The sequence below is a fragment of the Stenella coeruleoalba genome, assembly GCF_951394435.1.
Source record: "Stenella coeruleoalba genome assembly, chromosome: 1".
Classification (NCBI taxonomy): domain Eukaryota; kingdom Metazoa; phylum Chordata; class Mammalia; order Artiodactyla; family Delphinidae; genus Stenella; species Stenella coeruleoalba.
This window is the reverse complement of record NC_137169.1, coordinates 117142294-117167958: the sequence shown is the minus strand read 5'-3', so window position 1 is coordinate 117167958 and position 25665 is coordinate 117142294. Positions and strand designations below refer to the sequence as shown.

Below are 25665 nucleotides of genomic sequence, written 5' to 3'. Positions count from 1 at the left end.
AAAAAAAAGAATTTCTTTTTCTTTACCTTGTTTGTAATTTGATACTCTTCCTACATCTGAGGATACTCATGTTTCCTTAATTTTGTCTGGCTTGATCATTTAAACTCTTGACCGTGAATTAAGTTAAACATACTACATGGGGTGCTTGACTACCCAAGAAATCATCAAGTATCACACAGTAGGTTTATCAATCCCCAAGAAAGAAAACTCATTTACCTTAAAATCTAGTTTTTTGGTCCTTCAAAACGTCCTGAATTGTGATATATCAGTTTGAAATGATCAGAACAATAATATGAAGGCAAATAAATGAGTGGGTTTGTCTTGAGAGGCGGACGACACTGAGTGGAGTAGTAAAACAGAAAAGACGAAAGCTCGGGAGGCAGGCATTTCTCCAAACATTTACTAGTTACGCGGTCATGGAAAAGTTATCTAATGTCTCTGAGTTTGATTTCTTCATCCTAAGAATGGGAATGACAGATTCTACCACTTGGAGTTGTTGTTAGGATTGAGGAAAACATACGTCAAATCTCATCTGACTATAGATTTAAGGGTAAGAACTATGTCTTGCTCACCACTTGTACCAGTTATCAATTTCTTGCCCTTTCAATACATGCTCTGTGATAATGGGCAGAATTCTTTTATGTACTCCCCCCTTTACAGTAAGCGGGCTATTCGAATTTCTCTGTACAATGGAAGGACACTGCAGGAGGAAAGGGCTTCTCTTGCTGGTTGCAGCTGCTGTAGAGCCCATCAGCAGGACATCTGGTGGTGGTCTGTCCCAGCCACGTGGCCCAGAATATAGATCCTCAGCGACCTCACATTCCCGGTGTGGCTGGGTGAGTCCCACCTACCTACAGCCCTCCCCGCAAAGATTCTGAGCATCCCTAGCCTCCCATCCCCTACTCCCTCTGTGCGCCCACCGACCAGCTGCACTTCTCCTGCACCCATCCCCTGAGGGTTGCTTCCTGTTTTCCAAGCCACTGGGGACCACTCTGGCCTAGGCAACCCAGTGAGCTTCTCTGCTATCCAGATGCTGCAACACATCCTCCACAATGAAATCTGAGCTCCAGCCCAGGAGAGGGGTCTTCCTCCCCAGATTGGTGCTCCTTATTGTACTCTCCTTCAGCCCCAGAGGACTCTCAAGACTGCTCTTTACCTCTTGAAGTTACTGTTTGGTTACGACTTAGTAATTCTTCATAATCCTTCTCCTATTTAAATCACTGAGTGAGTTCTGTTCCCCCACTGGACCCAGACTGATAAATTACTGCTTTCCTCAGTGCCTAGCACAGTGACCAGCACTGCACATCCGCTCTCCATGCATTCTTTCCTCCCTTCCCCAGTTAGCCTTGAACAATCGGTGACCTGCTCAAAATCCAAGCACAGCTCAATGTGCAGGGCCCAAACTAGAATGCACTTTCTCTGATTTCTAATCATCTCACCAACTGCTTGTATGTTAATGAATGCCGTTTCTGGGGAATGGCTGGAAACCCTACGGGGGCTCTACCTGGTTTGATCGTTTATACTCAAAACTGGAGAATTACTTCCAGTCTGTCTCCTGAAGACTTCAGGTTGATTAATTTACTTCCTCTGGTCACCCCCCCACACACAAAAAAAGGATTTTTGTTTGTTTGACAATCTGATCCCTAGCATGAAGAACATAAATGTCCTAGAGACTTTTTTTTACCCAAATATGTTCATTCTATTCGTGCCCAATAAGACTAAAATGTAGAAGACATCAAGGCAGGGAGACTGAAATTCAAAAGCACAGTGACTTCTGTAACAGTACAACCACTCCAGTGCTATTTTTAGACTTTTTTTTTAAAAAAATAAGCATGGCCTTTACACCAGAAAAGATAAAATAAGCATATTAACTAAGGAAGTGAAAATAAAGAAAAATAAAAACATGAAGTCTACATTTCCCAAGCTTTCCCATCTTATTCAACAGCCTTATCAGTGACTTGGATGAAAATATTAAAGTTTCACTTAACAGAAAACAAAGAGGGATATAGTTAGCCTGTTACTAGAACCCGCTGTGATGGTTTATACTGGGGGAACTCAGCTAAGCTAGAACTGTATATCTTCGTTTCCCTGTAGAACTGCACTTTAGGATTGCTCACAAGAGAAATGTGTGGGGGATTTAGGAGGCCAGAATGAAGTAGCCATGATGCTCTGAAGGTCATCACTCGTTAGAGGCAGGAAAGGATGAACATGGAGGTGCTAGTGAGGTGCAATTTACCTTCTCTCTTCTGTGCCCCATATCTGGCTGTCCTTCCTCACCGTCAGCCCTGCTGAACAACAGTGAACCCAGGACTGCCAGCAGAAGCTTCACTGCAAACTCAAATGCAGCAGCCATCAGGGACCTTCAGGCCATCAAATGCCTTTCACAGACATTGGCCCCTGTGCCCCTTCACAATTCCACTCTAGCACACACGCGCACCTAGCATCCTGGACACTCTTGACGTCTAACACACACCAGGGCTGGCTCATGACTCCTCTCTGGTCGTTTTTGGACTTTTACTTCCCAGCTCCTATCACAACTGTGTAGGTCTAAATCCTATAAACAAATTCCTTATGCCGTAACACTCATAGCTGCCTGCTTCCCCGATTCACTCTGATTCATAAGAATCCGAAAACTATGAATAATGGGTTCAAGTGAAATATATCTAATTTAACAATGGTATATGTAAAGTTCTGTACTTAGGCTAAAAAATAAAACAGAGCAAACTACAGAAATAAAGAATGATTAAAAAATCTTGATTGAAAGCAATTACTGTGAATATCCTAAGGATTCTGGACAATAAATCCACCACGACCTAGGACCTAACACAGTCTGTTTAACAAATAAAAATACAGTATGATCTAATTCTTAAAAAACAAATGCAAAACTCCATATCATGAGGGTAAAACTGTGTCTCTATAATTGACACTGATAAGACAGCATGAGCTATTGCATTAAATTCCAACATATATTACGAAGAAATATGATGTTTTGAAATTAGGAAGTCTAGAAAAAATATTATAAAGAATGGCTTCAGAAACTTTAGCAAAATAAGATCTATGTATGTGTAACTCCAGAGAAGAGAGCTAGGATACATGGACGAAAATTACATAAACAAAGACATTTGCCTTCACTTAACAAAGAAGACCATAATAGCAAATACTTTAGAGAAATAGAGGCATCCTGTAATGGAGGGGAAAATGGACTAGATGTTCACCACAGTACTTTAACCTCTTAAAGTTCATGATTTTAAAAGTTACATGGGGTTCAGGGAGGGGGAATAAGGAGTTTGTACATAATGGGTACAAAGTTTAGAGTGATGAAAACATCTTGGAAACAGTACTGCCGGTTGCACAACACTGTCACTGTAATTAAGGCCACTCATTTGTATACTTAAAAGGGGATAAAATAGCAAATTTTATGTTATATATATATATTTCATCACAATTTAAAAAACATGATTCTATTATTCTAGGTGAGAGATACAAAAGACTCAAATCGAAATGTTGACTTAATAAAAAACAACAACTTCATTACTGCTGTGGCAAAGTCCCTTCTTTTGACTAGGAAGAAGATGTTTTACCATGAAGGAGTTTTCCTAATGTGAACGCTGCAGTAATCCTGTGTTTCATCAAAGGCACAGCAACTATGTATTCTTCAGCAGTGCTACTGAATCCAACTAGAGTGGTTCCTTAAGGGCAGAAAAATAATTGTACCCAGGAAAAAGCTCATTTGTAAATGTTACTATATTATCATGATAATAAATGTTCTTATTGATGATAAAATGGGACACATACAGTTTAGAAAAAAGTCCTCTTTCATCTACCCATAGCAAATAGATATACAAATACACACATACAGAGACTAAAACACCCACAATTTAATACATGAGGGGGAAAAAGTATCTAGGAAGCTGGAATAGCATTCCTTTGTTCATAAACACAGGTTGCTAAATTTTGATAGATTAGGAAGATATCCATAAGAAATCTACAACCAGAAAGTCTGCTGCATGGAGGTTGGCCAAAGAAAAATTCACTTTAAGATTTCTTGGATGTTTTCTACTCCCCACCAAAACCCATTTTTCTTCTTAAAAATGAATGGAAAAAGATACACCATACTAATACTAATTGGAAGAAATCTTTGAAAAAGAACAAAGTTGGAAGAGTGAGACTACCTGATTTCAATGACTGTTATTAAGCTACAGCAATCAAGACACTGTGGTACTGGTGTCAAGACGGACAATTAGATAAATGGAACAGAATAAAGAGTTCTGAAATAAACCACACAGATGTGGATAACTGATTTTTAACAAAGGTACTGCAGTGGAGAAAGAATAGTCTTTTCAACAAATGAGGCTGGAACAACTGGACATTCATTTGCCAAAAAAACCCAAAACTGAAACAAAACAGAAACCCCCAGAAAGAACTTTGCTATATCCCTCACACCATATAAAAAAAATTGGATCAAAATAGATCATACACCTAAACATAAAGCCTAAAACTATAATGCTTCCAGAAGAGAACACAAAAGAAAACCTTTGTGTCCTTGAGTTAGCCAAGATTTTTAAAATATGACACCAAAACACAACCCACACACTTTAAAAAATGATAATATGAACTTCTTCAAAGGACACTATGAAGATAAAGACAAGCCAGACTTGGATAAAATATTTGCAAATCATATACCTGATAAAGGACATGTATCCAAAATTCATCAGGAACCCTCAAAATTCAATAAAAGGAAAACAAAACACCCCAATTAAAAATGGGCTAAAAGATTTGAACAGATGTTTCACAAAAGATATACGAATGGCACATACGATGGACAGATGCTCAACATCCTTACTCACTAGGAAAACGCAAATTAAAACCACAAGGATATACTACATCACACATACTTGCAGGGCTAAAAATGAAAAGACTGATGATACTAGATGTCGGCGAAGATGTGAAGGAACTGGGACTCTCAACCACCGCTAGCGGTACAACCGCTTTGGAAAACAGCTTGGCAGTCTCATAAAAAGTTCGACAGGGACTTTCCTGGCGGTCCAGTGGTTAAGACTCCACGCTTCCACTGCAGGGGGAGCAGGTTTGATCTCTGGTCAGGGAACTAAGGTCCCACATGCCACAGGGCGTGGCCAAATAAATATTTAAAAAATAAAAAGACGCACTTTAAAAATCACTCCGCGATTCACCAACCAAAAAGATAATCACTTAAAATTCACTTAAAAAAAATAGTTCAGCGTACACCTAACAAATAATCATTCATTCTACTCCTGGGTATTTACCCAAGAAAAATAAAAGCATATGTCTATACAAAGACTGTAATATGAACAGTCACAGAAGTTTTCACTGTAAGAGTCAAAAACTGGAGACCACCACAATGTCCATCAACATGTGAATGGCTAAGCAAATTGTGTTATACTCATACAATGGGATACAACTTAGTAATAAAAAGGGATAAGCTACTGATATATGCAATGGCAAGGAACGCATCTTAAAATAAATACGCTAAATGAAAGAAGCCAGACCAAAAAACAGTGGGGGTATACTGTACATACGTATACTGTACACTGTATGACTCTGTTTATACAAAACTCAAGAAAATACAAACTCATCTCTACTAACAGAAGGGAGATCAGTAGTTGCCTGGGGACTTGGGGGGCAGGAGGGAGATGCAGCAGGGAGGGAGAGAGGGAAAGATTACAACAGGGTACAAGGAAACGTCTGGGGGAGACATATGCTCAGTATCTTGACTGAGGTGATGGTTCTAGAAGTGTACACATATATCAAAACTTACCCAATTATTCACTTTAAATATGCTCAATTTTATATGTCAATTAGACCTCAATAAAGCTGTTATAAAAAATAAAAACAACAGCTTATTTGGGATATAAAACTTTGGGGAAAGTTCCCTCTTTCAAACCAGGAAAAGGCAAGGTTAAAGTTCATGACCATCATCCCACACAGAGGTCGCTTTTGTATGGATATGATGCCACTGTAAAAAAATAAAAACAAACAAAAAAACAAGAAACACTTCCTTTTACAAAGCGCAAATGATAGAGGTTTGTCCATTCACATCCTTCAAGCCCAGTTCCGACACAACTTGTTTCTTAAAGCCTTTCGTCATCACTCAAGTAGAAAGTGATTATTCCCTCCTGTGAATCACCATACCATTTACGTTAATTTTCAGGTATTAATTCAATACATTTATCCATCCACCCATCACACATTTACTAAATGCCTCATACAGAACAGACACAGGCTTGGTGCTAGAAATACAAAAGTGAGTTGAACACAGTTCTTCACTGGCAAGAGCCTCACAGCCCAGTGGCAAAAGACAGATTCATTTTGAAGTAGCAGCAACTATAACAAGTATTTCAACAAACACAAGTACAACAGAAACACAGAGAAAGAAATCCATTTTGTCAGACACACTGTCTTGTACCACAATGATTTGTTCAGGACTCCATTTCCCTACTAGACTAAAGCTTCCTGAGAACAAGGGACCATAACTTATTTTCGCCTACTAGACTAAAGCTTCCTGAGAACAAGGGACCATAACTTATTTTCGCCATCTACTAAATTACCTAGCACAGTACCTGGGATGAGTGTTCTATATATGTATACATATTTGAATGAATGGAAATTCTATTTCACAGGCAGCTACTTTTTGACTTAGCAGGGCCACCATGATGCCAACTTCTCAGGTGAGTGCCAACCTTAATTCACTTTGGCAACCGAGGCAAGTCATTTGAGAGGAGACAACATCAAAACTTAAATCTCGACCCCCAAATCCCAAAAGAATAGCTAATACCCCTTTCCCCCCAGTGAAGAAAACAGGAAGGAGTAAGAGGTGGGGTAGGGCTTGGTCAGCGGAGATTTAGGACAGAAGAATGACACAGATGAGTCAAGGCCCTGCGTGGGTCCCAGGAGGGCCCTGGCTTTCTGTATGTATTGCTATCAGGTATCCCTCTGCCCAGAGAGTACACATGAACGGCAGTCATCTAATCTGAATAGGAATACCAGTCTCATTGTAAAAGCAATTTCTATGGATTTTATATGAGACTTTCTGCTGTCCCAAATGATCATAACCCCCTTATCTATGCTCAGTTTCTGAAGGGGCAGAAAGGAAGAACAGATAACTGGGGGGAATTATAAGTATAGCGTAACGGGAAAACCCAGTTCTCTCATTTTTATCAACATATATGCAATTATGAAATTTCAGTTAAATAAGAAAATAGTGAAAAACAAATTTCAGTCAAAATAAAACTAGCACAAAATGAAAAGGTCTCAAGTGACAACTAAAAGACTTGCATTACACATCAAGCAGAAATCCTTCCCAGTTCCCTTCGTGCTACTGAGCATTAGAAGAATTTTCCCCTCTTTCTTAAAGATAGAGCAGATTTGCTCCTTGTACTTATATCTACAGAAATAACAGGTCTCAGGAGGGAAAAAGGAGAAATTTATTTTAATTTGTCTGGACCCACCAACCCAACAGATGGCTCCCAGAGAGGACAGGTGTACCCTGGGGACTGGGCTCTTACCTGTAGATAGGGTCCTGCATCACCAGCATCTTGCTCTCATCCCACGTCCACTCCTTTTTCTGCAATAAAAGAAGCTGTAAATGAATAAGTTAGGCTTGTCCTCGGCTACAGAACCAGGGCACACATTGAGCTACTAATGCTTATGCAAACACATGCATTTGCTTCTGGCCTTGTTCCCTCTAAGAGGCCTGGAGTCGACTGCTCCAAAAGAACAAGTGGAAAATGTCACGTATCTGGTCTGATCAGTTTCCTTCAAGCACTTTAGGAGAGTGTCTCTCACGGGTGCAGAGGGTAGGCAGGGGCCAAGGGGTCTCAGGAGACTGCAATCTAAATCATACTTTCGTGGAGAAGACACCAAGGGAAAAAAAAAAAAATCATACATTACTCCAGAGGAACAGGAGAGGCAGGGAGCACAAAAGGGAGAAGGGGTCATAGAGACTGAATGATGCCATCAAATGCAAATGATGTGTGGACCCCAGCCTCCCTCCCTTAAAGAGGGGGAGAAAAGGCTGCACACAAGACTGACAAGCTAACTAGTACATCTACAGCCGCCCATAAGAGGATACTCATCTGGCTTTGAACCTAACTTTCTGTGAACACAAAGGAGACATCCCTAAGCAGCTGGGGATGAGGACAGGAATGAGGATGTAGGAAGGTGGGGGGAGAGGATTCTGGCGCAGTACTGGAGAGCCCAGATGCTTGATGAGGTCAGTAGCACCCCAACATGTTGGAGAAGCGGCCGCCACATGCCCTCAGGTCCCACCCGTAGGTGCAGGGACAGAGGATTCTGCTCCACCTTCACTGGCCTTTGTCACAGGGGCAATGCTGTTCAGGACACCTGGGGAAGAACACACTCAGCTCCCCAGGGAAGAGAAAGGGGGTAGGGGGCTCATTACCAGCTGGCAGGGGTGAAAGTCCCTGCACTCCTCTTAGCTGGAGAGCCTGGAATCCCTTGTTACTCCTGGCAAAGGGGGAGTCTAGGCTTCCCACTCACAGCCTTTGCTGGCCTGGGTGGTGGGGAGCCCGTTTTTCTGTGTTGTCTGGCTGGAAGTTTTCTGCCTTGCTATGCCGTCCCTTCCCTCCTCCTCTGGCTAGAGAGAGAGCAGGCTTTGTTGGGGTTCTGTGCCATATCCAGGTTGCAGGCTTCTTCGGCTCCGAGTCTGGGATATATGAGATTAAAACTAACCTCAGGGAGCTCACGGCTGCGTGATGCCGTGCGTCCCCAGCCAGTCTGCCTTGCCCCATCTTTACGTTTGTTGTACAGATAATGTCCAGGGTTTCCAGTTGTACTTTAGCAGGAAGAATAGAGAAAAATGCACCCATCCAAAAAGTGAAAGTCTGGTTTGTATGTTTTTTAAAAAACTCCAGATGCCGGGGCTCCAACTCTTTGGAGTCATTCATATGATGGGTCTAAGCTCACGTGAGGCCCAGTAATCTGTAGCTTTTAACAAACATTTCAGGTGACTGGGATGTGACCCTAGGGTTGAGAGCCATTCTTCTATACCAGAGAAAAGGTATACATTGAAATCGCCACCAGGAGGATCTCTTTCACGTACAGCATGGTCCTCTGGAGTCTCAGGCCTGGCACAGGAAGGGTCTTCTGACACTAAAGACAGCCAACCGGTGGTGATCCCACTAAGCACTGTCCCTGGCCAAGGCCCACGCCTGGTGTTACTCAATAAACAGCCACTGTGAACTAAACACCCGGATGACTAACAGCAGAGGCTGCTCTGCTTCTGAGGGAATCGAGCCTCAGTTTTCTCATGTTCTTACTATCAAGAAAGTCTGCTCGGGCTTCCCTGGTGGCGCAGTGGTTGAGAGTCTGCCTGCCCATGCAGGGGACATGGGTTCGTGCCCCGGTCCGGGAAGATCCCACATGCCGTGGAGCGGCTGGACCCGTGAGCCATGGCCGCTGAGCCTGCGCGTCCGGAGCCTGTGCTCCGCAACGGGAGAGGCCGCAACAGTGAGAGGCCCGCGTACCGCAAAAAACCCCACAAAGAAACAAACAAACAAATGAAAAAGAAAGTCTGCTCGTAAGAGTCCTTGCTGCTCTGATGTAATTTTCGAAGTTAACACAAGAGTTAATAACTCAGTGCACCAAAAAGTCCATAAAACTCTGAGAAGCTGCCCACACCCACTGCCCCCCTCGGAGGAAAGCAGCCCCAGAGAGGGTTCTTTCTGAGTGTGGGTGACTTGGCTCATGCTGTGAGCATCTGATGAGCCGTCCTTGCTAACCCAGCCGTGACTGACGGAGCTCAGGATCAGCAGCCGACTGCACATGAGGAAGGTCAAGTGTCACGGAGGGGCTGGCCAGACCTGCCTAGTCCTTGAGCACCACGATGAGAAGGATCCAGTTCCACCCACTCACATCCTCTCACTGGAGACTACCAAGTCCTAGACGGAGCCTAGGCTGAACCCCCAGGAACGGTAGGTGGTTTTTGTGACCAGCTGCATACTTTCCACTCAAACAGACTGCACCGCTGAGGAAGAGGAAGCATCGTGTGCCAGCCCATGTTTCCGCCTAGCCTGAAATAAGCCTCTGTTAAAGTTGATCTGGGCACGACTCCTCCTTGCAAGTCTAAGGAATGCAACTAATACATTCATCAAAAAGAAAGAATAATGAGGCAAAAAAAATACAGAATAAATATTTTTCTTTCTCTGCAAGATATGAGGAGAAGGATGGGGAGACCAGGCTCCCAGGGAACCTTGTGTTAATTTATTGAGGAACCTCAGAAGGGTCCACGGCAGGCAGAAAATACTTTCCTTTTTAAAGTGATATCATCATCGGTATAGAATATCCTGGCCAAAAATAGTAAACATCTTTTCACTTACTTACTTACTAATTTTCCTTTTCTGAAAACCCCATTAAAATCCATTTAAGTAAAATCCATAAAATCCCATTAGATCTCCCTTTAGAGGTCTTGCAGTAATCCTTGCAGGAGTCCATTCAATCTATGCAGGGATAAGGAAATTATCAAAATAACCCAAAGGGTTTGGAGTGTAGACGGGACTCAACAATGTATCAGTTATTCAAGAACCTAAGGCAAATGTGGTTGGAGCATTTTACCCCAATCTCCTCAATGCCTGAATGATGTTCCAACACTCTGATAACTGAAGCCTCTCCACTCCTCCTTGCCACACACTTAATATCCTTCCTATCCCACCATCTTTCAAATAAGACCCAGAGCAGTGCAGTTTCTTGAGCAAGGTGTCCCCCTAGTTAATAGCCCAGTCAAGACTAGAATCAAGTTCTCCTGATTTTCTGACCCGTACAGGTACTCTGGTACAATTCAGAGTCAACATGGTATTATCTGAATAGCGTAACCCAGAGGGAGGCAATGCGTGTCTTAAAAACGATTTGATTCTTCTCTTTGCTCTGACATTGTTTTACACGTCTCCTCCATTTGTCAAACGTTGTAGAGAAAAAAAAACACGCACAAAGAGATCACCCCCTCCTCACTTTTCTACATGGAAACATTCTTCTAAGGAAAAAATTTTAGAAAAAAAAAGGTTAACGAGAGAAAGAAAACAGGAAGAAAAGCTACTGATCTACCTTTATAGGATTATAAATCAAAGTTGGCTTCAACCATAAAACAGAGACATATTATTGAATGGTAATTATAGTCCGCAGAAAACTCACACAACTCCAAGTTACACCTGAAAACCACTTTTTTTTTAGTGCTTGGAAATAAGCCTTGGAGTCTTGGTAGCTATGTGAGGAAATTGTCAGTTTTGCTACCCACTATCCTCAATGAGCTATGGTCTCCAACATATGCCAGGAAATGAAGACATTTCAAGTCCAAGTGGGAGTGGAAAAGGAGGTGGAGGCGGGGAAGAGAAGAGGAAAGGAAGAGGGGATACATCTTTAAAGCTGTCAGCACCTCTCTGAGTGCTTCTGAGGGAAAGAGCACCCTTCACAGCCGTACTCACTGCAAACAGCCCAGGGGGACCAGCAGGACTGATCGAGGCTGGTCTTCAGGCTCCTTGCACCTGAAGCCCAGGCTCAGGCAGGGCCTCACTGGTATCACTGGGAGCACAAACAGTACCAGCATTGAGGCCAATGAGTGAGGCTCAGGGAGACAAGATCTACCTCCTCACTAGCTCCATAAATATAAAGAAACGGGGGTAAAAATATGAGTGGGTCTGGCAGAGCACCTAGGGGAGCAGACTGGTGCCCTTGGGGCAGCTGTCTGGCATTTTGCCATACATATACAGAATTGGGGTATCACTTCTTTCTCTTACTCTTTGTCCCCTCCGTACCTACAAAGGACACTCGGGGCACTGTTGAGCCTTTTAAGAGGCCTCTGACTTAGTTTATTAACCTGTCTCTCTCCATGCCTTTCCCTACCCCAGCAGTCTCCCCTTCCCTCCCCTTTTTCTTCTCTTTTAAAAATGAATTCCTTACTCCAAGGTAATTAAAAAGTCATGAGATGTAGAGAGTAGCTTCACTTGAAAGAAGGTTCTGCTTCGTATATTGGCTAGTAAAAAATTTCTGGAGAAGAGAAGATGTTATCACAAGAAGGTGCCCCACAGACCTCCAATTACAGGAAGTTTAACTAACCAAGGGCCCCCCGGCCGCTGCATTCTGAAATCCATCATTACGTGCGCACAGGGGCCCTGCCCCCAGACAGTGACCAGTGTGCGGAGATCCTGAGGAAGCCCCTTCCTAGGAGACACCGGGATCCTCTGACAGATGACTCTGGCTTCAGAACTCCCTGACGGCCCTGCCAAACCTTCCTCAGACCGTGCTGTGCTCTCAGAGACCTTCACCCAACCTACCTGCTTCCTTCCTTCCTCTCTCCTTCACTTGGAGTCAGACCCACACTGCAATCTGACAGCTAGCCCAGCCTTGCCTCCCCACCTCCTCCCACAGGCATTTAATCCTGTCTTGGCATTTACTTGTTGGAGGACCTAGAATAACACAGAAAGTGAGAAAGTAAAAAAAAAAAGGAAAGATACAGGAAAGTCATATTCAGCTGCTTCACTTTTTGTTCTCACAGGAAATTTCCCAGTTGATATGGGGAAAAAAAAGTCCTTTCTTCCATTTAAGAACTTTATATATTGCTTCCTTGACACTATCAAAATTCATCTCAACTTTACAGACAAACAATGAGGCTCCGGAAGTGAACTTACTCCCCTGCAAGGCCATCTAGTCCAGGGGTAATTAAAGTCCAACCTGTCTACCTCTGGACCCCACGTTCTCTTTGCTACTCTAAGTGATGAATTCAAAGGTTTTCACTCTCCGCTGCCAGGAAGCTTTTCACTTTCAACAGAGGGAGAGGGTAACAGGCTTTCGGCGTAGGCTTTTATAAGACCGCCGAATGAGGTAAGCACATCCTTGAGTTTAGATTCTTCTCTTTTCTTTATCTAATGAGTGCAAATATCCAGTCCCCCGTGGAAAGTTACAGCCATTTTGTTATTCCAAAATCTCCTGCCAGGGAATATTATATGGGAACTGGTTCAGAGGTAGGTCTGCCTGGAACAGGGCCAAGAACAGAAAACAGAGTCAGGGATAATTATCACAAAGCTCCTTCCTCCTTTTGGAACCCAGAACTGGATATGGCATTTTTGAAGGCCTTCCCTAGGAACCCAAAAGTAGAGGAAGAATTTGTATTTCCATTTATTTCCTATCCCTACTGGAAACTATCAGTAGCCACATCACAAAGTCTGTCCGCTTTATCATTACTTATGCTCCTGAAAGCAATGGTGACTTCTCAAAAAATAAGAAGAAAAAAATTTTTTTAAATCACCGTGCAAAGGCCACATTAACTCAGCTTGGCAAGTTCTCCATGCCACCAGACAGAATAGGATTAGCCTGAAAACACAGCTACCACCCATCTTAAGGTATAACCTATATAGATATAGAAAACGCATTTCAAAACTGAAGCACTTAATAAGTTCTCACACAACGCACAAAATTCCTAATATACCTGTTTTAAAACTAGCAGAAAACATGGTAGAAAGAAGACTGGACTCAGTTTAGTCCTGGCTCCATAACTAGCTGGGTGACCTCAGGACCGTTACGGGGCCTCTCTTGTCCTCTGTTACCACATCTAATCAATTAGGGGATCAGACTAGAGCATTTCTAAAGCTCTTTCTCCCAAATTCTGGTTCTATAATTCTAAGTGCCTCCTTTTCTTACCCCAATAGATCTAAGTTGTGTGTTTCTATAGGAACTAACAGTACTCTTTGAGCAGGAAACTCGTTTCCTTGTGATGTGATATCCCAGTGACAGGGTAAAGGCTAGACGTTAAAGACACTGGATTAATTAATTAGGCATTTCCTATAGAGCAGTTTTTCTCTAAAGGATTCTGAAGAGATTAGTGCACACACAGCCACATGGTAGTAGGAAGAACCCACTTGGGATCTGAACAAGACAGACCTGGTTCAAACCTCAACTTCACCACTGATGGGACTTGAGGTCTTGGGCAAGTTGCTTAATCTTCTTCTGCAAACCAAGCCCTAAAATGGTACCTACCTCACAGGATGGTTGTGTGGCTCTAATAAGTATACACTGCATGAAACAAGGCCTGGTAATGGCAGGGGCTCAATATCAGTGTTAGCTATTATTGTTAGCCGTTCTCATTATCATCTTAGTGTGTAATTACGTTCATCAGCTTGCCCCCACTGGTCTTCTACCCTCTCAAACAGATGAAATAGAATTGGAAAGAAGACATGGTCCCTGGCCCTAAAGGCTCGCAGCCTACGGGGTAAACAGACAAATAACTATAATGCAATGCTATCGGAGCTATGATAGACCTATGTATGCATATAGTGTCATTCAAAATAGCTAACTTTGCTGGAAAGGGTCCATATCTAATACCCCTATGTATCCTACCCAGTTCCTTGAACATGGTTGACACAGTAAATATTTGTTAATGAGGACAGCAGAGCCTTTCTAGAACAATAGCTTTAGGCTATTCCAACAAAGTTACTGGTGTATATGAGAAACCACAAGAAACAGAGGCCCTTTAGGGTCCTTTTGTAGAAAAATCCTTTGGATGATTCAAGACTAATCTTCCTTATTCAGAAGCCCCTCCCTAGCAAATGGTGCAAGAGTGTGATTCCAATACTATAATAAATAATCATTATCATATACACAGGAAAGATCATTACTTGGGCCTAGTTGGGAGTTGAAGAAAATATATTGATTGAGAAACAACAAAGCAAAGCCAATTTTCTTAGTAGCTGGGTTCACACCATAAATACAACCTAAGATTCATATGGGAATTTGAGATTCATTATCTGTTAGCATCAGTTCAAGATAACAGCATTTTAGGGCTTCCCTGGTGGCGCAGTGGTTGAGAGTCTGCCTGCCGATGCAGGGGACGCAGGTTCGTGCCCCGGTCCGGGAAGATCCCACATGCCATGGAGCGGCTGGGCCCGCGAGCCATGGCCGCTGAGCCTGCGCTCCGCAACGGGAGAGGCCACAACAGTGAGAGGCCCGCGTACCGCAAAAAAAAAAAAAAAAAAAAAGATAACAGCATTTTAGACACATTAATATAACCAAAAAGATTTTTTTTTTAACATCTCAGTAAGAGATGATCACAATATATTTAGCTACTGCCTGCATTAGAATAGAGCACCTGAAGATCAGAGGTACTGAAGAAGTCCTACTCATAAAGTTAGCAATTTCCATTGAGGGCTTTCTACACTTGGGAAGGCTTTCATCCTTGTTTTTTTTTTTTCTAAATGGGAAGGTTGACAGACGAGAAAGAGGGAGAAGAATGTGATAGCCAAAAGTAACAAATGAGACTTCATTTGACCCAACTGCTGAGTACTTAGTTCTTCCTGATTTAATGACCATGATACACAAAACATGTTCCTTTACCCAGCTAGCCAACAGCCAAAATCGTTGGAAACACACTACACGTACCAGGTGTCCAAGTGAGTGCTGAGCTTACAGAGATGGCCCCTGCCCTTAAAACATTCTCTGGAGAGCAGGGAGTCCCTGTAAACATGCTTCTCCCCACAGCCCGGAGGCATACCACCATTCAACAGTCACGGACAGGCTAGCCAAACAGAGGGGGCTTGGGGGCTGCTTTGGGAAGTGTTTAACCTCTGAGGTTCCCATCCTGCCTCAGAAGTTCAGGGGGCAGAAACACACAAACCTATTTGGCCTCTAGGGTCTGCTTTCTCTGTAGCCCAGAAGGTTCTCAAAAACCTGAATAAGCACAGGTGACCTATACAAACACATGCAAGCACCGAAAAGCACGGTGCCAGAGCTGGTGCAGAGTGACTGATCTGACAAGGGTAAAGTGCTCACCTAATCCAACTCTTCATTTTACAATTGAAGCTCCAGAAAGCAAAATAACTTGCTTAGAACCACATAGTCAGAAAAAGAAGAGCCAGGACTACAACCCAGGTCTTCTCCTCTCAGCTGAGGGCTCCTTCCAGCATGCCACACGGACCCAGTGAAAAGCAACATGCTGGCCACGCTCTAGCCTTCCTGCAGGCTGAAGAGCAGCAGCGGCTGGGTCTTGAGGGACTATTTAAATAGATGGGCTAAAGCAGCAATAACTGTAACAAGAGGACACAAGGACACACCATGGGGCCGGATGCCACCTCAGCTGGAACTGAGAGTTATTCCTGCAACAGAATGGGACAACTTCTGAGGAAGCCGCCTCTTATCCCCTCCCCCACTGAACCCTGCTACTTGTCCACACTTGAATTTAAAGCCTTTCCCAAGATCAAGACTCAAAGGCAAGGGTATCAAATGGGGGGAGGGGTCTGAACGCCAGGATGACAGGAGATGACCCTTGTCACTCACGGGATACGAGGACTGAGCAAGCCGAACAGCTGACTAGGCCTTGGGCCCCTGCCTCGTTCTTTGCTCCAGCTGTGGCCTCTCAACACTGTTGCTGGTCAAAGCAGACCACCTCACCAGATAAGGGAAGGAGTCTGTCCAGAAGGTAGCCTAGAAAGCAAAGCTATCCCACGCCTACCTCCCCTCCTTCCCTCTTCACCAGAGTTTGTGGCTCAGAGTCACTTACCTTCTTCTTCTTCTTCAGAATCACTTTCACTCCATCCACTGAAACCATAATGCTCACCTTCTTCTTCTTGATGTTTTTGGCTTTAAACTCATACTGCAAGTGAGAAGAGAACAAAGGGCACAGTCCAGTTAGATCACTGCATCTGCACAGCCCCAGAGAGCTCATGACCTGGAAAAGAGGGCCACAGATGGGTCTAGGGAGCTGATGCAGTTTCTGGGGACATCAAGCACCTCAGGGGATGTAAAAGCAGGCAGATGTCTGTAGGCAGGGGCTCGGCAATATTGGGGTTGGAACAGGGACTCTGAATGGTCACTGGTTTCACCACTCAGCTATCAGGTAGGGCCATGGGAATGGACCTGATCCATTCTATCAAGATGGAAACAGAGCCTACTTTGAAAATCTCATGAGAAATCCAGAACCTTCCCTCGATAACTCATTCTGACATTTAATGACTTTCGTTGGCAGGCAAGTTTTCCTCGTGTCTACCCAAACGCTGCTGGGACTCTATTCCATCCTCAATGAAGATTAGGAAGAGCTGGCACCCATCTTCAAATCAGGGATTTTACATACTTAAAGATCATTATGATATCTAAGTTATTCTCTGCAAGTTCAAGTCCCCAATTCTTTTATCTGTAGGTCAGTCTCCAAATCCACCCATAGCCCCATTAACCTAAAATATTCTAGAGAGTATTCTAGAAAGGATCTGACTAATGATAGTTATAAGGGAGGGCATTACCTTACAAACCCTATATTCTAAATTTCTATTTGCAATCCTGAATAGGCCTGCTTCAACCACAACTACACTGCTGAGGGATGCTGGCTCTCATCCTCAATCCCAGATATTTTTCTATCACATTTGCTCACTCACGGCCATTTCTTAGGTTTGTGCAGATATTCAGAGTGGTGGAATAATTCTACACTTTCCTCACTGAACTTCATTCTGAGCGCTTACCCATTTCCATCTGGTTCCCGTCTTGGTATCACCACCTAGCAAACTTACCTGCCAAGCTCTCTAATCAAAGATCTGGCCTACAGATTAAAAAAATAACAATACAAGACCCGGGGCCAAAATCTCTACTCCAACCTACAGGCTCTCTTCTCTGGGACCTTCTATACTCAAAACCCTTTCCCACCATGCCACCACCCAAGCTTATTTAGTAAGGCGTCCAGCTCCTTGCCTGGACATCTAAAACCTAACTATTTCTACTTGGTATTTTGACAGATATGAACCTAATCCACCCTAACAAGATGAAAACATAACCTATTTTGAAAGTCTCACGAGAAATCCAGAACTTTCCCTTGGCCACGCCATTTAATACTCTGATTTTAAGAACTCAGATTAGAGCTTCTTACCGTGTCTGTATTCTAGCCCTTCCACTGAGGTCTCAACTCATTTTCTTATTCTGTTGCAGAGTTACTGCTGATGCCCACTGGCTGTCAGCTTCTCAGAGACAAGGACATGACCTAGCTAACTGAGGTGAAACATTTTTCTTTACATCGGCAGGGCAGGTTCTGGTTTACTGCTGATCTGAGTTTCCAGGTGATGGCCACATACATCACTCCCCAGTCTGGTGGTCACTTCTCCCAGCCTCCCCATCACTCTATCCTGTCAACAGCTGTCCTTTTTACCAGCGATCCTGAAAGAAGAGCAAACCGGAGCAGCAGACACATAGGAGAAAGAGAAGAAAACTTCAGCTTCAGACTCTGCTTCAGAGTCTGGGAACCCAAAGCCAATTAAGAGTGATACAATAAAAGAGAGCAAGTGTATCTGACAGGATGGGGAGAAGTGCTATCTGTGCTGGAGTCTGGCTTATAAGAGGGCCTCGGCCACGTAACAGATTTCTCTCTAGGTCAACGGTCGTAAGCTGGTGAAGGCTCGAGTTGTGTGACTCGCATGCACTTCAGGACACAGCTACGATTTGCGGTGTGTCCCCTGACTGCAGCATTCTGCTCAGGTGCACCACTAGATGAACTGAAATTACCTCTGGGTGGGAGAGCTAGCACGAGGATCTGTCCGTTGGCTGACTTTGGCCTTGTGCCTGCTGGGAGAGGTGAACCAGCTCCATTTCCTGACCTCACCTGCATTTACCTCTGCTCACAGGCTTTCAATGAACACAGTCTTTCAGCTCTGCCTCCCTTAGGGACAAATCACTAAAATCATAGCTGCTCGTGCCGGTCGAAGGAGGGCAGAGAGGTGTGTTTTGATGAACTCAGGGGGGAGACAAGGGCTTAAGAGTCCAGGAAACACCCGGAGGTGGATAAAACCTGCCCTAGACAGGTCAATCCTTGCCTGTTTTATTGTCTTTGCTCTCTTCCAGCACGTCACTCTCACAAGCTCCACGCACTTCCTTCATCCCTTTTTCCAGCAAAAAAGTCAAAGCAGTGAATACTAAGTACCTACCTCTGTAGGGCAGGATGTCACCTCCCAGCCCTGGTTTCAGAGAGCATATTGCCTGCTAAACCAGACCCTTAAATGTCATATATTTCCAGGAAAATCTCGTAGCTGGCCATATCTCTTTCTTGTTTGGTCCATCACCCTATTGGTTTCATTCTCTCTGGGATCTTTTTAAAATCAGTATCCCCCGACCCAAGGCTCGCAAGAGACGCCCAACCAGCTCCTTGCTTGTGTATCTGAAACCTGAACTATTTCCACCGTTCGTGTTTTGACAGCGATGGCCATGCCTGTAATACCCTGATCTTAAGAACTCAAAATGCAGCTAAACGTTCTCTTTTAGCTGGAACTGGAAAACAGCCTCTAATTCGATCCCTGTGCACCTACTCCCTGGCGTCTCTTCTGTGGTGTGTGGGGCACAGTAACTACATGTTACTGTGAGAAGCATGACCAAATGATTGCATTATAATCTCAGTGACAGTGACAGTACAGGTGCTCCGCCTTACCACAGCTGGTGGAAGGCTCTTTGGAGTGCTTCAAAATGAAGAGGGCAGAAGAGGCATGAAATCGGCTTCTAGCCCCTGTTACAGCTACCAGTATGTACTACCTGACTGCTACTCAGAAGGCTCTTAGGTTCCACACACGTCGCACCTACTCCACCTGTCTGGTGGTCAGATGTCCCAAACCCTTTCCAACTGAAGAACAGGTACTCAAATGGTAGTTTTGTTGAAAACTAGGGAAATGAAATCAAGTGTCTGAAAAGGTTTAAATCTTTATGATCATAATACCATTCATTTATACGGCAGTTATATTTTACTTGGACAACCATGTTATTGTGCTTACTGTGGGGATGGAAAATGGATTTGGAACAGAGGAGATGTTGGGAGAGACTAGAACAGAGAAAAGAGACTCACAGAGACAAGCCCTCCTTTTTACCAGACTGTGCTGCTCCGAGGGGCAGGCGGGCCCAGGAGGAAGCATCTGTGTTCCTCAGGATAGGAATCTAGTCTGCCCAGGCTTTGCTAGGGGCTGAAGAACAAACAGGACTGCTGATGCCACCGTCTGTGGCCCAGGCCCGCCTCCCACAAAGCCCATGCCAGCTCTGGAGTCTGTGCCAACAGGCCTGGCTCTTCCCCCAACATGGCCAGACTGACCTGATATATTTGCTTTGCTAGTCAGAGCCCCACCAGCCAGGACAGATTAAGCCTTACAGGACCTGACCTTGTAGGGAACAAAACAATACAAGCCCTGGAACACTAACCACTGACTAGAAAGACCAAATGTCTAGGATTCATAAACAGAGCCTTGGGACCCTGCATGGGAATAGCAGCCCTGGAACTCAGAGTGCTGTGCCAACCAATGAGGCCCATGAAGGGGAAACTGGGTAGAGGGAGGGGTTCAGATCCAGCAGGAGCCAGGAGTAAACACTCCACCAGAACACTGGCGGGAAGTCAGAGAGCTGCCAACAGAACAGGATATCTCTGATACCCCAATGCTTCCCTGTCCCCAACTCCCAGAACTACCTCCTAATCCTGTGTGTCTCCAGTTTCAGCCACAGGGTGTCCAAGAAGGGGAAGCAGGAGGTCTGTAACAGGGGAGTGAGTTAATGAAGGGACTGGCCCAGCCCTGGGCTTGAGGCTGTACTGCAGAAATAGAAGCAACAGAATCACTTTCTTAGTAGTCAGGAAGGTTGGGGCTGTATACACACACGTACGTGCACACACACACACACACACACACACACACACACACACACGCCCTCTTAACAGTCTATTTTCACAATAATGTCTAGCTCCCTGAAGAATCTAGTTTTTTTTTTAAATAAGGATCCTTGGTTCCTCAATTACCTTGTCTACAAACAACTTACCGAGTGATTGCACTCTCTTACCAGCTATGTAGGAAGCTGGTCCTCTCAATCGTCTCCATAAAATTTCTTTTGCCTAGCTCCTTCCCACTGTCCCCACAATGCTTAGTTCTGAATCAAGATGCTCAGAGGCTACTTTACCAAGAGAGGAGATTTAGTTTGCAAACGCAGTTAGTGATGCTCTTGCTTGGTAAGTCCCCAGCTTATAATCAGCTGTGTTCACCACCTTTCCAGAGTTAAGTCTTTGGAGGCTTTGCTTCCTGTTCATGATCACAGGAAATTTAAAAGTGAATTCTACTAGTGCCATTGGGTAGTTTAATCATATTCTGCCCATAGTCTTGTTTTCAAGAGTGCAAACACATCTCCACAACAAAACTGTAAGCACCTCAACCAAAGGCACCGTCTTATCAAGGGTTTGTAAGAAATCATTTTGCACTTAACAGTTGAAAGTTTAACAGCTTAGGTAATAAGATACAACATCTGAGTAGGTCCATATTCAGGGCATATCCACAACAGCCCAAAGGTGGAGGCAACTCCAGTGTCCACTGATGGATGAACAGATAAACAAAATGTGTTAGAGACATACAATAGGATTTACTCAGCCTTAGAAAGGAGATCCTGGCACGTGCTACAACATGGACGTAGCTTGAAGACATTATGTTAAGTGATGTTTAGGTTAAGCTGGAACAAACAGACAAATATTACATGATTCCACTGACATGAGGTACCTAAGAACAGTCAGATTCAGAGACAGAAAGCAGAATGGTGGTCTTCAGGGGCTCGGGGAGGGGACAGAGTGAGGAGTTAGCATTTAATGAGTACAGATTTTCAGTTTGGGAAGATGAAAAGATCTGGAGACGGACAGTGGTGGTGGCGGCACAACAATATAAATGCTGTATGTAGGTGTCACAGAACTGCACATTTAAGAATGGCTGACATGGAAAATTTTATGTAATGTATATGTTACCACAATAAAAGATAAAACTCTGAAGACACCGTAACAAACACATTTCTTCTCACGGCAAGTCCCCTTAAATTCTGCTTGCAAGAGGGTATTGCCGTTACTCTCCCACATGCAAGTCAAACATGTCATACTTTTCCACACTTCCATGTAATTGCATTTGCTAATGTGTATGCCCAGAATGCCCTCTCCCCCCCCCGCAATCTGCTTATTCTTAAAATATCTACTTAGCTTTCTCCACAGAGAAGCCTTGCAGGTCAACGCCCCCTTCCCGTATGCTCCCACGGAACTGCACCACCCACTTCGTTGCTACAGCAATATACGAGCCTCCACTATCACTCACCGTTGACTGGTTGTGTATTTCCCCACTAGGCCATGCCCTCCTTGAGAGCAAGAAAGATGACTTACACATATCTGTAACCCAAGAATATAGCACCAGGACACAGGAGGGTGACCAATGAATGTCAAATAAATTAATGAACACAGTGGTTAAATCAATTACATAAATTAATTGACAGTGGTTATTCACAGAGCCTGAGAAAACATGACACTGTCCACAAAGGTATAATAAAATAAATCCCCCATAAGTTAATTAATTAACAACTTAAGTTATTAAAACCTAGATTCCATTTCATGGGCATAAGGACTTTAAGAAGATCTGACCTTAATTATTCCAAACTCCACAGCACACTGATAAGTACCTTATCTTCTGCTTGATCCATACTTCATTAACTGAAGTAATTTAGAGCTTCCTTCACTGGTCAAGGCTATTCTCAATCATCTCATGGCACAGTTAGAGGTAAGAAATCAGGGGGATGGTCATGCACATGAACCTCTGTTCTCCGGGCTACCCAGCTTCCCTAAGTTCCAGCTCCTGTGCCTGTGGAGCCAGATTCTGAAGGACGGGGCACCCAAGAGCCATGGCAGTCCCTGACATTGCTGTGTGGCTCAGTGACTTGTACTGTTCATTCCTATGAAACCTAAGAAATGCAAGACAAAGACCAAAGTGGGTACTGAATCCAAATTCTAGAATATCTGAGGCTTCTTGGGAATACCAGGTAGAGACATTTAGTTCCTATCTATCAACCTCAAGCCCAGCGTAACTTATTTCAGCAACAGACATATCACTGAAAGTTGGGCATAAATAAAATCTCCATAAACTGCACACTACTTAAAAGGAAGCAGAGGAGCTACTTTTTTAAAAACAGGAATATTCATTGTCATTGTAACATAAATGTAGAATTTAAGTATTTACCCAGCTCTGTAGACCAGGGGATCTAAAACTTGTTTTAAATTCCATTCGGGATTCCTGATAAAATGGCAGAATCCCAGACCCAGGCTTCAGAGATGCTCATTCAGCAGATCTGGGATAGGGCCATAAGTTGGCATTGTTTTTGTTTGTTTTTTTGTTTGTTTTAACATCTTTATTGGAGTATAACTGCTTTACAATGGTGTGTTAGTTTCTGCTTTATAACAAAGTGAATCAGCTATACATATACATATATCCCCATATCCCCTCCCTCTTGCATCTCCCTCCTACCCTCCATATCCCACCCCTCTAGGTAGTCACAAAGCACCGAGCTGATCTCCCTGTGCCATGTGGCTGCTTCCCACTAGCTATCTACTTTACATTTCGTAGTATATATAAGTCCATGCCACTCTCTTACTTCGTCCCAGCTTACTCTTCCCCCTCCCTGTGTCCTCAAGTTCATTCTCAACATCTGCATCTTTATTCCTGTCCTGCCCCTAGGTTCTTCAGAACCTTTTTTTGTTTAGATTCCATATATATGTGTTAGCATACGGTATTTGCTTTTCTCTTTCTGACTTCACTGTGTATGACAGACTCTAGGTCCATCCACCTCACTACAAATAACTCAATTTCATTTCTTTTTATGCTGAGTAATATTCCATTGTATATATGTGCCACATCTTCTTTATCCATTAATCTGTCGATGGACATTTGGGTTGCTTCCATGTCCTGGGTATTGTAAATAGAGCTGCAATGAACATTGTGGTACATGACTCTTTTTGAATTATGGTCTCTCAGGGTATATGCCCAGTAGTGGGATTGCTGGGTCATATATATGGTAGTTCTATTTTTAGCTTTTTAAGGAACCTCCATACCGTTCTCCATAGTGGCTGTATCAATTTACATTCCCACCAACAGTGCAAGAGGGTTCCCTTTCCTCCACACCCTCTCCAGCATTTATTGTTTATAGACTTTTTTGATGATGGCCATTCTGACTGGTATGAGGTGATACCTCATTGTAGTTTTGATTTGCATTTCTCTAATGATTAATGATGTTGAGCATTCTTTCATGTGTTTGTTGGCAATCTGTATATCTTCTCTGGAGAAATGTCTATTTAGATCTTCTGCCCATTTTCGGATTGGGTTGTTTTTTTGATATTGAGCTACATGAACTGCTTATATATTTTGGAAATTAATCCTTTGTCAGTTGCTTTGTTGGCAAATATTTTCTCCCATTCTGAGGGTTGCCTTTTCCTCTTGTTTATGGATTCCTTTGCTGTGCAAAAGTTTTTAAGTTTCATTAGGTCACATTTGTTTATTTTTGTTTTTATTTCCATTTCTCTAGGAGGTGGGTCAAAAAGGATCTTGCTGTGATTTATGTCATAGAGTGTTCTACCTATGTTTTCCTCTAAGAGTTTTATAGTGTCTGGCTTTACATTTAGGTCTTTAATCCATTTTGAGTTTATTTTTGTGTATGGTGTTAGGGAATGTTCTAATCTCATTCTTTTACATGTAGCTGCCCAGTTTTCCCAGCACCACTTATTGAAGAGGCTGTCTTTTCTCCACTGTATATTCTTGCCTCCTTTACCAAAAATAAGGTGACCATAGGTGCATGGGTTAATCTCTGGGCTTTCTATCCTGTTCCATTGACCTATATTTCTGTTTTTGTGCCAGTACTGTACTGTCTTGATTACTGTAGCTTTGTAGTATAGTCTGAAGTCCAGGAGCCTGACTCCTCCAGCTCCATTTTTCTTTCACAAGATTGCTTTGGCTATTCGGGGTCTTTTGGGTTTCCATACAAATTGTGAAATTTTTTGTTATAGTTCTGTGAAAAATGCCAGTGGTAGTTTGATAGGGATTGCATTGAATCTATAGATTGCTTTGGATAGTAGAGTCATTTTCACAATGTTGATTCTTCCAATCCAAGAACATGGTATATCTCTCCATCTGTTTGTATCATCTTTAATTTCTTTCATCAGTGTCTTATAGTTTTCTGCATACAGATCTTTTGTCTCCTTAGGTAGGTTTATTCCTAGGTATTTTATTCTTTTTGTTGCAATGGTAAATGGGAGTGTTTCCTTAATTTCTCTTTTGGATTTTTCATCATGAGTGTATAGGAATGCAAGAGATTTCTATGCATTAATTTTGTCTCCTGCTACTTTAGCAAATTCATTGATTAGCTCTAGTAGTTTTCTGGTAGCATCTTTACAATTCTCTACATATAGTATCATGTCATCTGCAAACAGTGACAGTTTTACTTCTCTTCCGATTTGGATTCCTTTTATTTCTTGTCCTTCTCTGATTGCTGTGGCTAAAACTTCCAGAACTATGTTGAATAATAGTGGTGAGAGTGGTATGCCACATCTTTAACCATTCATCAATGGACACTGAGGTTGTTTCCATATCTTGGTTATTGTAAATAATGCTACTATGAACATAGGAAAACATACATCTTCTTGAATTAGTGTTTTCATTTTCTTCAGATAAATACCCAGAGGTGTAATAGCTGGATCATATGGTAGTTCTATTTTTAGTTTTTTGAGGAACTGCCATACTGTTTTCCATAGTGACTGCACCAACTTACATTTCCACAAACATGAGGTTTGCATGAGGGTTCCCTTTTCTCCACATCCTCCCCACCACTTATTTCTTGTCTTTTTGA

General features: G+C 43.2%; 1 protein-coding gene across 5 annotated transcripts in view; it reads right to left on the bottom strand.

Annotated features, from left to right (window-relative positions):
- The window catches only part of NOS1AP (nitric oxide synthase 1 adaptor protein), a 289665-nt gene that overhangs the window by 63943 nt on the left and 200057 nt on the right, over window positions 1-25665 (bottom strand). For 3 of the 5 annotated variants that reach the window (XM_079913809.1, XM_079913810.1, XM_079913811.1), the window contains 2 exons: window positions 16538-16630; window positions 7545-7603 (listed from right to left, as the gene is read on the bottom strand). The exons of 1 other annotated variant lie outside the window; for it this stretch is intronic. In XM_079913809.1, the coding sequence (XP_079769935.1) occupies window positions 7545-7603; window positions 16538-16630 (152 nt within the window). Of the gene's footprint in view, window positions 1-7544; window positions 7604-8440; window positions 8775-16537; window positions 16631-25665 lie in introns of those variants that run through there. One more of the 5 variants, XM_079913812.1, reaches the window with a different exon arrangement.